Below are 14,239 nucleotides of genomic sequence, written 5' to 3'. Positions count from 1 at the left end.
TCATTTCATACATGTACATGAACCGGTTTACTTATGACAGTTAATACTCCAAATATGTTTTTAAAATGTTTCTCTAAACGCATATGAAGTAGTCACACTAGTCTAATACTGCACTCCCTAATTAAAATTTCCATCTTCATTTAAAACTCAACGTTTTGTCTGCCTGAAGCAAGGGATCAAAAGCAACATCAACATTTTCTGAACCCTCAAGTTTTGAAGCATGCCTCAATCTAGCTCCTGAACAATCATAGAATCACCAAGGTTGGAAAAGACCTACAAGATCATCTAGTCCAATCGTCCACCTATCATCAATTGTTCTCAGTAAATCAATATCTAAATCTTATTTAAATACTTCCAGGGTCGGTGACCCTACCACCTCCCTGGGCAGCCCATTCCAGTTGTCTTCTGAATTTAGCACCCAACATCCTTTCGAATCAACCACAGTTAAATTTTTCATCTTTATAAACAGAAATGCTTTCAGTATGCACTACTGTATGATTATCTAATCTAATACCACAGGTTAGAGATTTAGTTTCACTACAGATACATTCAGGGTATCTATGCTGACACCCAGCAGTACCTATGATTGCACTAAGCTTAGGAAGACAATGAGAAAATAAGGTGTAAATGGCACCTATTCCTCTGGGTAACAGATATGAAGTACAGTCTGACTTGGGTGCTATTTTTAGCTGTAAAGGTTCAGACCTAAAGAGGGAACGTTATCTGTTTCTGTATATAGAACGATAAGTACTGTTTAATTTGTTCAAAGATTGAACCTTGTGAAAGGGTAGTGCTACCAGCAAGGTACTCATCCCCATGAAGCAATAACCCACTGAAGCACCATACTGAGTGAGCTGAGGGATCGCCTGGTCTAGACCAACCATAAGCAGGTATCCAGGAAAGACTAAGACAACAGCACACATTACATCTCTCAACATATACTAATGCTCTAATCACTTCATGAAAGGGGACTTCAGATGGGGTTTCTGTGCATTCATTATCTTGTTCAGTGTTTTCCTGAATCCAGGTTAGTTTTAAGATTGCATAGCATCCACTAACAAGAAATTTCCAGCCACTCTGTAAGCAAGAACTCCCTATTTTTTGTTTGGCTCCTACTAACTTAATTAGATGTCACAATTCTGTGTAGAGAACATTTGCCACGCTACTCATGATTTTGAAGGCTTCATCATCTTGACTGCTGCTGCTTCTTTCTGCACTGAAGAATCCTAACCTATTTAGTCACTCCACTAACCTTTGTTGCCTACCTCTGACTATTTACTTTCTGCATAGTACACCTCTTACGCTGCTTTCCAGTTTCTTAAAGTCATATTCCCAAAGTCATATTACCAGCACCTTCCTTTCTCTTGAAAAATAACTCCAACATCCAAAAGCATCTCCACACAACACAAAAAAGGAAGAATTTATATCAAAACTGGCATGTTCCTTCCAGATGTACAAGACTTGATATTTTGGGAGACATTCGTTTTCATTTATACTTTCTTAATTTAATTCTCAGGCAAAAAGGCTGATGCTGACCTGGGGAGCTCCTCAAAGAAGAAGAGCATTCAGTTCTCTCTCTTGAGAGAGTAAGTCATTGAGTTACATTAAGAAAGAAATGGAAAACTGACAACGAATAAAATCTTACTGCCCAAGAAATTTAATCAGAGGCAATAGGATTTAACCTCTGCATTCTGCAGACCATTGCAATATAAACTTTGAAAATAACGGCAAAGAACTAATGAGTCAGTGTATGCACTGTTAGTTTTTAATTTACTTCTTACATGCGCTGCCATTGCTGCTGAACTTACCAGATAGTTTTAGGGAGCTGCAAAAGAACATTCATGAACAGGAGTATATATCAAACTGAATGGAATATATCATCTTCCTCTAAGACAAAACTAAACCCTAAGTATCTTGTGGAGCTTTGCCATTTAGGAAGTAGCCCACATATAAGGAAATGCTTCACTTATGAAAGCAGGCCAAATCTCCAAGCAAGTGGAGAGATATAATAGGAAGATTATTTCCGCGCCCCCCCCCCCAGTATCTATATCCTCAGCCTTATCCTATCTCCCCCAGTCAACAGCACCCTGGTGCTGCCTGCAAGCTGATTCTTCTGGCAGCCACTCATTTACTATCAGTCTGCTTTGATCTAAAACTGAAGATAAACAAATCAATAGATAAAATATATGGATAAAAATCATTGTCTGTATTCTGGCAGAGGCTGGTACCTATTGAACTCCTGCATACCAGTGAAGTCTTCTGCTGCAAAGTACCTAGCTGAAAGAACAACATCTTTGTTTTCCTGTTCAGAGTAATGTCAAATGGCTCCAAAATTCCATATGTGTTATTAACAGAGTGCATAATAATAATAATAATAATTCAGATGAGGATTTTGGAATTCTTACTATGTTAAATTTCATACAGTATAATCTTCTTATATATTTCCTTGGCAACAAAAGTCAAATTTTCCAATTTGCAGACGATTCGTATTTCTTGAGATTGCTACATAGGGAGTTACAGTCTGAAAGGATAAATAGTTCCCTAATAGCCTACAATGACACAAACGCTATTACTCTGCCATTTCTTTGAATTTTTACTAGATATGAAATAATATATTTTGGGAAAACTGCAGTGAAGTAGAAAGTTTTTCTATCTAATTGCACTGCCCAGTATAACAGCTTCACAAACAAACTAAAAGGACAACCAATTTTAGTTATCCCAATATATGGGATTACAAAAGTTTAATTGGCTCCTAATCCAACTTCAGTTCAAAAAAGGAGGATCTGCTGTCTGAAGTAAGGACAGCCATACTGACAGATGAGGAAGTTAATGTAAGAACAGAGCTCTAGTTCCTTCCACAGAAGTATCAAACACTGACACATTCCTATGCTGTCTTTCCAGATCTCTCAAAATGATCCATCACCAAATAAAAGCCTGATGATGCAAGACAAAACAGAACATCTAACAAAGAGCATTATTTGAATTTTGGAATATTCTCTAGAGTTTTGTGGCTGCTGATCAATTGATATTTATCATTTTACTGATTATTTTATACTAAATGGACATAGTTGAGATGTCTATCTTAGATAGAGGAAGTATTGATACTTCATAATTTCAAGGCCTTTCTAGCATGCCAGCTGGGTAAGATGCGAAACAGAAAAATATTTTACAACTCTGAAACCAAGTTCACTTCATGGGTAATCAGTGAAGCCTGTAGTAATTTTTATTAACAACAGTACCTTTTTACAGAAAAAGCACAAATAATCACTACCAAGTAATACTTCTTTCTGCCTAGCTAGTAGTTCCTAAGCTCAACCAAAATGAATGCATATTTGTTTCCTCAGCTTGAGAGTTACCAAGAAACACACAGGCCACCTCGTAGGTGAAGAGAATCTGGACCACATTATGGGGAGGAATTCAGAAGCCATCCAGTGCTTCTACTGGCTAAATTTGGATTACCAGTTCAAATACAAAATATGAGTTCCATCTGTCTTCTCCTCCTTTGTGGAAGAAGCGCTGCTTCCCTCTGATTTACTTCTTATCTTTTTTCCTCCCAGCTATCTACCCCCTCCTTTTTCTTTCTGATGCTCCCCTCCTCAAGCACAAAAACCTGCAGAAAGTTAAAAACAAATCCTGCCCTACTCCAAACAATTTCTTCTGCAACAACAATTATAAGAAAAATGACTTAAAGCAGCTGCTCTTGACAACACTGTCAGTTCACAGAACTGCTGATAAAATTTATGCTGTGCCCTGATTTCTCCTGCTGACAAACTGTGAAAACATGGAGAACAGAAGATGCATTTTGTGCTTTCTGCTCTTGGGCATGTATTTATTTTTTAATATGCCACATATTTGCCTTTTTTTTTAAACCACTTTCAAGGAAGATGAATCTGAATACAACTAGATTGAACAGAGAAATAAAAACAGTTTAAGAGCAACTGAATTAAAGTAAAAGTCAACTATTTCACCTAACTTCTCCCAGAGAGCCACTTGGCTGCAGTCTTTGATTTCTCCCAATAAGACTGGCCTATGGCTGTGATCAAGCAAGAGTTTAACCCAAACTTTGCAAAGCCCTTTGGTATCTTCCAAATGTTTATGTTTTCTACAGTATTTCTGCAGCTCTGAATCCCTTCCAGTGCACCACAAGATCTTTAAATTCTAGACACTGAAACTAACTGCAGAATTGTGTTATTGGCCTCCTTGGAGCTGTTTAAGGAGGAAATGGCACCTCCCTCAGCTCCTTAATATGCCCCTTGCAGGTACATACAAGGGTTATATTTTCTCTGTTAGCTACTATATCACACTGCTAGATCTTGTTTGATGTCTTATCCTCAGCAGGTTACAAGTTGTTTCTGAGTATCTTCCTTTTATTATTACTTTATTATAACTTCATAATTATCAAAGAGGCATTAATTTCTCCCAGTATTACATTATCTTTTTCTTTACATGGAAGAATTCCTTCCCTGTCCAGTCAAACAGGCACCATAAATGAAAACTTTTAACTGCAAAACATTACATGCTAGAATAGTTAACAACACTTACTTTGCCAGGCTTGTTTGCCTCAAAGCTGTTTTCTTTAAATTTCTCCTGCAGGGTCTCAGCTAACCGACAAAGCAAGGCACCATTATCCAATTTCTCCATAAAGGTTTCTGCTGTTATTTCTCTACCTGAACAGCAAGCAGAAAGTTAGCATGGCAAACAGCATGCAATGGTATAGATGGCACTTGTTTTAAGAAAAAGAGCAAACAAATGGACACATTCTAAATGCATCAAAATGCAAAAGAAATTTGGACAACAATTTAAAACACACTTTAACTGAATAACTTGCATTTCTTCAAATCATCTCAGTGCTGCGTCTCCAGTATGCATTGAGAAAAGTAAAAATAACGTGCTTTCTTTGGGAAGCCTTATGTTACTTGGAAAACAGCCTGTAAGAAGTCACAGCTAATTTTATTTATTAAATTCCTGTGGTTTTATCAAACAGAGGGTGCAGCAGACAGGTGGTTTACACTAGCATATGTGGGTAGTGACAGCATAAATGTTGCTAACACTTCTAATGCAGTTTATTTTGTAGAAGTAGCAAACTATTCAATGAAGGAAAGGGAAGCGTTCAATGATGAGACTAAGTCTTGACTCTGCAAGAAGGTGAATGCAGAACACAAAATATCATGTCATATCTCATCGCTTCTCCCCAGCTTGATCAAAACAGGTGGTCAATGGCATCACCATAATCCCCGATGGTCCCATGGTACAGAATGAAGGCAAATTTTCTAATTTGTCAAGCTATTATACTGGAAAATTTGCCTTTGTTTTGTACTCTACTTTCGCCAGCCAGTGGATTATTCAGTACTCTTCTACCAATACCAGTAGAGAATCAAGAACTTAATAGTGATCTTACTATTAAGATGTGACATTTTTCTTTTCTTCTCTTTTTGGACAATTCTTGCATACATTATTTGGGAACTGGAACATACCAATTTATTCCTTTTTCATAGGCAGTTACACAGCATCCGCAAGCAAATATTAGCAAGAGTGGTTCCCCATCCCATTCACATCGACTCTTGCTAGTCAAAGCTGACTTCTTATAACAGGTAGAAACCTGTTTACTACTGGATCATTTTCTATGCCACAGATTTATGACTGACAACCAGCTGCCCAACTAGACTAGTCTTATATTTTTTTCAGTTAGGACAAGAAAGTGTATTTGTCATGAAGTGTCTGGAAACTGAAAACTTTGGTCTGTTTAGAACTGGTTCACAACATTTTAGCCAAATTAAAAACTGGTTCACAACACTTTAGCCAAATTAAAAACTGGGAAAACAATGAAAAAGGTTAAATTAAATATTTTCTCTGCCTTTTAATAGAGAGGGGAAAACAAACAGTTGAGAATAAAAATGAAAGATAACTAAACATTTCTATTATACTCTTGTAATACATTATGCATATACTGTCACAGGAAAATCAGTGTTGCTTACAACGTAGAACATTGTAGCACTGCAAAGTCACGTAACTAAAAATGCTAATTTCAATGAAAATTTATTTGTGGAGGCCTTTGTCTCAAAATCATTAGATATTTCTACATTCTTTAGGCAAAAAATAAAATTGCCAGTCTTTTCAGTTCGGACAGCTGAAAGTCAAATTTTAGGATCTGTGCAGCAAATCATTTTCAGATGCAAATTACATTTTGGGGCCAAGATAAACCTGTATTTTTTCTAATGCATTCTTCAGAAATACCTCTTTAATGTGAAGTTTTTTCCTTTCTTTCCCTCTCCCCTCAATTCTCTCTGCCACATGACCCACTTTACGGCTCCCATATACCTAAATTACTTCTACAGGCAGAAGAGCAGTAGCAGCTCTGCTGACATTCAACACAATGGTAGTTTATATATAACTAACATTACTTTAGCATTGCCTACAATTCAACTGAAGTCAGATCTCAAACTGATAGCTCACAGATTAAAAAAAAAAAAAGAGTATCTCAGCACCTCAAAAACCTTCGGCATTATTCTGGCACTTTTTTGTTCCCAATTTGTGTTTATAGCAAAAGGTTAGAAGCCATTAGATATCTTAAAAAATGAAAAACTAAGTCATAAGAATAGCTTTATTTTTGATTAACATTTGGATTTTTTAATAGACTCATTACCTATTAAGATGTGTTTCAAACATTTTTAAAATATAGAAGGTTTTAACCTGTTTTAGAATGCACTTATTTTGTTCAAGTAAAAGAAAAGTTAAATCCTGCACATCTATTCTGTCCTATGATTTGTAGATTTATAGGTTTATTTCTCTATTTTTTTTTAATCTTGACCAGTAATCTGAAAGCTATTTCAAACTGTTGTCTTGTTTAATAGACATGGAAAAGAATCTTATATCTTCTGCTGAGATTTAATAATACATTTACACTATTTTTAATGCTGAATAGCATTAGCAGTTTGGTCACTGCATATTGTATGCTAAGTTGGAGTATTGTAGTTCTGTTCCCTTTTTTGAAAGCTGAAAGAATGAGTTTTGCATTGAACATCTGTATCCAATGAAAAATATATTAGGTGTCAGCTTTCAATTCACTGTATTTTATGGCTCCAAGAGGTGGCATTTCTTTGCTAAAACAGACACTGACATATTTAACAGTTGAAATGTATTGATTCAAATGAGAGCAATGTTCATAGCCTGAGGAAAAAAATGGCTCTGTATATTTGTATGGAAAAAACATTAAACTCTATTAAAAATGTACAACTCCCCCTATAATTACAAGAAAGCAGTCACAATGTTTTTATAGAATGGTAATAACATTAAATACAATAAAAAAACCAAAACACTAGAAGTATGAAAAAGAAAAAAACAACAGGAATATGAAGGCCCTCTCAAACCTTGCAAACATTACTTACCCCTTCTTATGCTGTAGAGACCAGATGCCATTTAAAAAAAGACAAAATCTTTTACCTGAATGCCTCATACTTGGGAATCGTGGGCAACTAACTATAAGACCACCCAGACCTGGTGTCCTAATGTAAGCAGACTGGGAAGTCTGAGAGAGACTCAAGAGATCGTACCTAGGGCATGCATCCAAGAGGTTGAGGATGTGGGCCCTCTAGACAACCAGAATGTTTTGAAAAATTGAGAGGGACTCAAACCTTCAAACAAAATTACCCAAGCCCTGTTGGTTCCTCTATTACATAAATTTGTTCTTTTCCACTCATTTCAGTAGCTGTAATGCAAGACCAGCCTCACAACTAGCAGATTTACGCTACTTTATAGAAGCGTAGAATCATTTGAGTTGGAAGGAAGCTTAAAAGGTCATCTAGACCAACTCCCCTGAGAGGAACAGGGAAACCTACAACTCAGTCAGGTGCTCAGAACGCAGTCTAGCTTGACCTTGCACGTCTGCAGGAACAGGACTTCCACCACCAACCTAGGCAACTTGTTCCAGTGCTTCAATACTCATATATATATACATATATATATATGTTTTTTACAATATCATTTCTAAATCTCTCCTCTTTTAATTTGAAACCAAAAGATTGAATGTTTCAATGGTAACACAAAGCTAATAAGCAGAATCCTTTTACTCAGATGAATCTCTAGAATACATCAGTAGAAGGATGAGCTTCTACAGTACAGAGGCAGCAACGGAAGCATTCCTTTTGACCATCAACTTCGGTGGTATTTAAACCCAAGGTAACAAAAACATACATACAAATAAGGAAGATAAATGCCAATGATTTTATGTAAATTAAAAAAAAAAAGTGGGTCCCTTTGGACAAAAAGGCTGCTGTGTATCATCAAACAACAGCGATCAGGAGGAATAACATTGATAGAACTGACATCATTGTTTACTTTAAATGGAATGCATAAACAATCTCAAAGACATGTTGATACAAAAGAAAATTATAAAGCCTCTCAGCAGAAAAAAAGCTGCTCTAGAAACATTAGAGGTATCATTATCATAAATATATTGATACTCATGGGCACATATCATTTACCTTTATTATTCACTGGTTTTAGCTAAACACACTGCTGTTGAAAATAAAAGCTTGATTACAAAATCTTCTTAGCAAGATGCCTGAGCTGAAGCAGGTTTTGCTTTAATGCAGAATCCAAGGAACAAAATTTTCTTGCCTAAGACTTCCTACCTTTCATCCTTCAAATTTTATACCTCTTTCAACATCATAATATTCCAAACCTAGTATGGTAGGAGATGTGCTCAATTACATCCTCATCAATTCTCTCCTTTTCTCCAAGTCTACTCCACTTTTGCATCTGAATGAGCATTTGCATATGCCTCATGCAACTTGCAACTTTTACTTGTCCTCATTCTCATTTTGCAGTCTCCAGCCCCTCACCAGTGAGTTTCTGTTGCCCCAAATTTATGCTAGTAAAAGGTCTAAGCACTGAAGTTGTGGACATGCCAGATAAGTTGCCACAGTCAATGAACATCTTATAGATCTATTCTGTGTGCTCCCAGGCACTAAAAAAAGCTGGATAGAATAAGCTTTGGTATTGTGACCGTCTAAATCTGATAAGCGGGCTCTAGGAACAAGAAAAAATACTTTTCTACACAGTAGCTAAAGATAAAGCAGGGAGGCTGTCCATCTGTACCCATCTTAAACAGATATCAAGGCCCATTTCTCCTGGTGGCAACATTTTCCCCTCCCCACATGTAAGATAAAATGAGACAGTCCATGAAAGCACAAAGGACAGCAAATCCTATTTGCTGTCAAACTGTCATTTTTATATCTAGAATATTAGTAAGGCCAAACTGTTGAAAACACTACGTGAAATTTGCTCAAGATGCAACAGAAGGTTTCAGTACTGGCAAGAAGATTCTACTGAAATAACTGCATACATTATCAATCCAATTCAGAGGGCACTGGCAAGGAAAGCATTGCTGGGTGCTTCATTGGTTCTATACACAATAAAAAGAAGATTAAGGAGGTGATCATGATTTGCAAGACAATTGATCAAAACATCTCCTTAACTTTACCGCGGGAAGGTTCTCAGCTGAGCCAACAGAGCTCAGCAGAGAGAAGTGAGGCTGAGAGATGCAACATTCACTGCTCCACATCAAAATATGATGCTCTACAGCATAACGTGAGTTGCTTCTGTCTGCAACATGTATTTCAACTGCAGTGTGTCTTAATGAAAAGGGAGTTGCTTTCTCCACATAAAGGAAGAAAAATATATAAAAAGGAAATAACAACAGAGGAAAAAAAGCACATTGCATATCCTTTTTGGATAACGTGAAATAAGTGTACAGATATTTACAATGAGGCAACAGCATGCTATAAATTAATATAGATTTTATCCTACAGCAATACGCTCGTGTGTCTTTCCTCTCGTGAAAGTTAACCCCAATTATACAGTAATTAAACCAAATATGAATAGTGAGTGAATATATGAAATATGTTAATACATTAATTCAGTTACACTTAATTTAGTTTGACTGAATTTTAACTTGATGCATTTGAATAACAATGTCTACATAGGAATTCAAAGCACTTAAACAAATCACCATAACTTTAGTTCTTCACAGAAAACTGAGGAAATAAGATCTTGCATGTGAGAAGGTGTGAGGGAATGCATTATGCAAATGAGCTGTACATGCTGCTTAATTAAAAGAAAGCTGTGCCCCTTCAGCTATGCAGTGCAGTTTGGTGCTCATACGAAAAATCAGATTTTTAATTACAGTTGGCGTTTCAGAGCCTCCTGCTGGTTGCTACTATCTTACTGAAAACTGACCTCATTCCTAAACTTGTCACTGGAAGAACTCCGGTAGGAACTGCAAACAAAATCCTATTTGTCTGAGTGGGCCTCAGTAGAAACTTTATTGTTTAAAAAATTTAAATAATATATTAAATCCCCAACAGAGTAGGCTGCTTCTGATTCAAAAAGCGGTCTTTTGGATTGCTGTCTTGTGGCAGTTAGAGCAAAAGGGCAGGATTTCTGGATTTTCTTAGGCAGTACTTTGAATTTGTTAATTAAATGGAAGTACCATACTACAATATAATTTAAAGTGCCAGTTTTGCAACTGTAAGATCAGAACTATTCCAATAATAAAATTTGCATTGCCTATCTGAAAATATTGTGGTAGAAGTGCACTCTACTTACACTCTGTTTTTCTGTGTTTATCATAGCTTAAACAGTATTTTCCTTTCTCTTAATGTAAAGAACTATAATATTGTAGAACACACAAAGCAAAGGGACTCTATCATTGTATGATACCACCAATTATGTTCAACTACAGCAACTGGCAAGATAAAACACTGCCTATTTTCTGACCAAATCAGACTTCCAGAACGAAAAAACAAACATTTAAATATGTTCATCCAGGTTTTCCTCCAAAACTCCCACGTGAAAAACCTTGTCTAAAATAGTTCATCATCTTTGATTAAAAGCTACTGATGTGTTTCTCTTCAGATGAGGCTTTTTCAACATTTTCATTACATAAATCGTATCTCTTGCTAGAATTGCCATCAGCAATTTGTTTCTGCTTCATGCATCAGGAGGTACAGCCACAGCCAGAAAATCCCCAGGTCCCAGCTGCAACTGCTAGGTCAGACCCCACTACACACAAGCTTCTGCAAGTCTTCACATGCACTGCATTGAGCAGCAATTATCTACAGCTAGACTGCACGATCAGTGAAGAGCTATTTAATGGGTCCATTCATTCAAGGCACTCAAGGTACCCAGACTGCAGGTCTCCCACTAAAAACTAAGACACACCTGATGGCAGTAAGTAGCAACATCCAGTTTAGTTATATTAACACAGAAAACCCATGTGAAACACAATTTAAAAGAAATTTTGAGGAAAAATAAACTCGAGGAGAACACAAGTTCAATTATGCTACTTGCAGAGCCACTGTGGAGGCAAACAATTCATGGGCTCTTCTGACTCGTTAAAAATTGTCCTAGGTGGAATTAGCCAGCTAGTTGTAGTTAGTTTTATTTTTGAAGCACAAAATCTGAAGATTTTCATTCTCAACTAACAGCACATGAAATTCTCACGCTGTTCAGTAATTGCATTTCTCTTATCTTACCCAGTAAGTTTGTGAGCCACAGAGCCAAATCCTCTTTCATCGGCAACAAGTTGGCCTCATGTCTGCTGGCAAGCCACTGACTGTATTGATGCATATCAGAGAGGCCAGGCCCACGTGCCTTCGGGCTCAGAGCTGTGCACATTGCTTATCCACTGGTTGTAACTGTTTTAGTGCATATTGAAAAAGAAACAAGAAACAGACATGTAAATCGATATAGCAAATAAAATGTATGGATCCTCTTTTTAACGTGGTCATAGACAACAGCTTTAACTGTGGTTCTGAGAAGTCAAACAAATGTATTATATTCATGTATTAGACCCACATCTATCAATACATAATACATCTTTAACTGAGGTTTTGTTAATGTCTCACTTCAAGTAACTAAAACACACGGATAAACGTAATTTCACTTCTACTCACCCAGCTACATGTTGTCAACCAATAACCAAGTATTCTACAAAGAATAATTAAAATCAAATGAAAACAAACATTTCACAGAAAGCTAGCAGCTCACTGCACTGCCAGATCCAGTATCCATTCAAAATGAATGGAAAGATTCAGCCATTTTTGGAACAGGACCAAGAAAAACATATGAACAACTAAGTTAGGCTACTGCACAGTCTTACTAACAAATAGCAAATGTAGTTACTAACTAGAATTCCTGTAATCTGCAGATGAAGAATAATTAAAGCAAGGTGTATTTACTGAATAACATGATTTCTTCCAAAAGCAGTACAACAGCCCAAGCTGATCACCCACCACACTTCCCACCTCCATCTTTTATACAAATATCCTCTGCTTCAGTGGCAACTTATGGAAACTTAGGTTTCAGGTAAGGTAATACGTCATGTGTTAAATATTAGTTAAGTGTTCAATTCTTGGAGCAACCAGAGACGTTAGCCCCACTGGACCTATATTCCTGTTCCTGAAGGACTCGTTCTCCCCTCTATGGCACATGTGTGCTAAGGAAAGAGGTTATGTTTTACTGAAAAGAAAATCAGACCTGAACACTATCACTTACAGCAGTTAGCCAGGTTACTTTATTGCCTGGTAGAGCACTGCCTACTGAAAGCCCTGTCACACCAACCAGTAGTCACAAGTCTTTGTGCACGTGGAATTGAAGAGATTACTAATGAGGTAGGGGTAAAAGTCCTAAGGAATTTTACTTCACCTATTTCCCATCTGATCCATGCTAACTATGGTTACATGTGGCAGCTGATTTCAGCTTATTAATCACTGTTTATACCATCTCTTTCTCCCAGCCAGGTAAGAGTCACTTAAAAAAAAGAAAAAAAAAAGGAAAAAGAGTGATTTGTTATATTATTCCACTGAAGCCTGAAACAAAAAGAGTAAATAAGTAAATTTGTTGTGAAAAGGGAAGCCCTTACTGCAACTGCCACTTTATAAAACTTCTCTGCAAACTACATTTTCAAAAACATGCAAAGCTAGCTGGGATATTTAATATTTACAATAAAACATTGCAGCATTTTCTAAACCACAGCATGGCTAAATAAACTTCTTTTTTCTCAAGAATATCTACTTATATCTTGTTGAGAGCATCAGACTCCTTAACCCAAATCCTGAAGTGGCAGTTGCCTTTGAAGTAGGTAGACACAGCTTTCACTATGAATATACCTCTTACTCAAATCAGGTTGTTGTTTTGTTTTTTTTTTCCAGTCAGTATGGGCTCAATACAGATCAGTTCAGTCAATAAAAACAAGAAGTTTTATTGCTTTGTACAAACACACGTTTCTGAATTGTTGTTAGATTTTACATTTTTCTTGCATATTTCATCCTCAAGTACCAAAGATCCTATGGAAGCAAAGGAATTTAAGATACATTAAAACATGCAAATGAGGTGCAGCACTGGTCTTGAAACTGACTTGTAAAAAACTTCAGCTTGGATCAATGTTTTTCTGATTGGTTACAAAGTGTACCTGTTCATTTTGTTCAAGGGAAGAGAAAAAGGAATTTCGCGGTCAACTTAAAAAAGCCCTCCAGTGAGTCACTCACAAAATGGATTCCTTCAAACTACACGAACCTAACAACTTAAGGGTTACCACAGAGGTGTTTTTAAGTTGCTCTAAGTCATTCTGAGTTTGATAATTCAACTCACTGCTTCACTTTGAGCAGACAGAAACACAGTTAAGGTGGAGAACTAACCGCATCTTATCATCAAAGATTATGTGGGAAAAATCTGGTAAAAGATCATGTTTGCTTTAGAAATAAATCCTCATATTAATTTTTAAGTTTAATACAGGCTTTGAGGAGTGGGCTGGAGTAGGCCATCCCTAGAGAACCCTTCCAAGCAGAATTATTGTATTATTTTATATTTCAGGGATGCACACAAACATTTTTATCATGTGACTCTGAGGGGATCTCTGCTCTTCCAGGAGGTTTTCACATGGTGCACACCTAGAGCTGGGTTGTGTTAACAGGTATTCCAGGGGGACAACATCCTGTTCAGAAAGGGTGCATGAGCCCCTCCACCTCTAACAGCTTGTATATGGAATTTGGAGTTAATTTATGACCACTGACATGATAATATGCTGACCAACAGCTGAATACTAAATAAGTTGTTACCACCAGCAAGGCTGGGGTAATCCTAAGGTCTGAAAATTGCTTTGTTTGCTGTTTCTCATTTCAAGACTAGAGAAAAGAGAGGGAAGACTTCTGGACAAACCAACACTGTCTCCCTGTCAGTC

The 14,239-nt window shown here is 36.8% G+C and overlaps 2 protein-coding genes across 4 annotated transcripts in view; both read right to left on the bottom strand.

Annotated features, from left to right (window-relative positions):
• The window catches only part of GAS2 (growth arrest specific 2), a 75,807-nt gene extending 64,118 nt beyond the window's left edge, over positions 1-11,689 (bottom strand). The window contains exons 1-2 of the mRNA XM_065755427.1: positions 11,535-11,689; positions 4,543-4,667 (exon numbers count right to left, since the gene is read on the bottom strand). Of these exons, the coding sequence (XP_065611499.1) occupies positions 4,543-4,667; positions 11,535-11,676 (267 nt within the window). The 5' untranslated portion in view covers positions 11,677-11,689. The remainder of the gene's footprint in view (positions 1-4,542; positions 4,668-11,534) is intronic.
• Positions 1-14,239, bottom strand: part of ANO5 (anoctamin 5) — a 704,596-nt gene that overhangs the window by 11,874 nt on the left and 678,483 nt on the right. The gene's annotated exons all lie outside the window — the stretch shown is intronic.

The sequence above is a fragment of the Cyrtonyx montezumae genome, unplaced genomic scaffold, assembly GCF_038088225.1.
Source record: "Cyrtonyx montezumae isolate F1298 unplaced genomic scaffold, pur_monq_1.0 scaffold_10, whole genome shotgun sequence".
Classification (NCBI taxonomy): Eukaryota; Metazoa; Chordata; class Aves; order Galliformes; family Odontophoridae; genus Cyrtonyx; species Cyrtonyx montezumae.
This window is presented reverse-complemented; position numbering and strand designations above follow the sequence as displayed.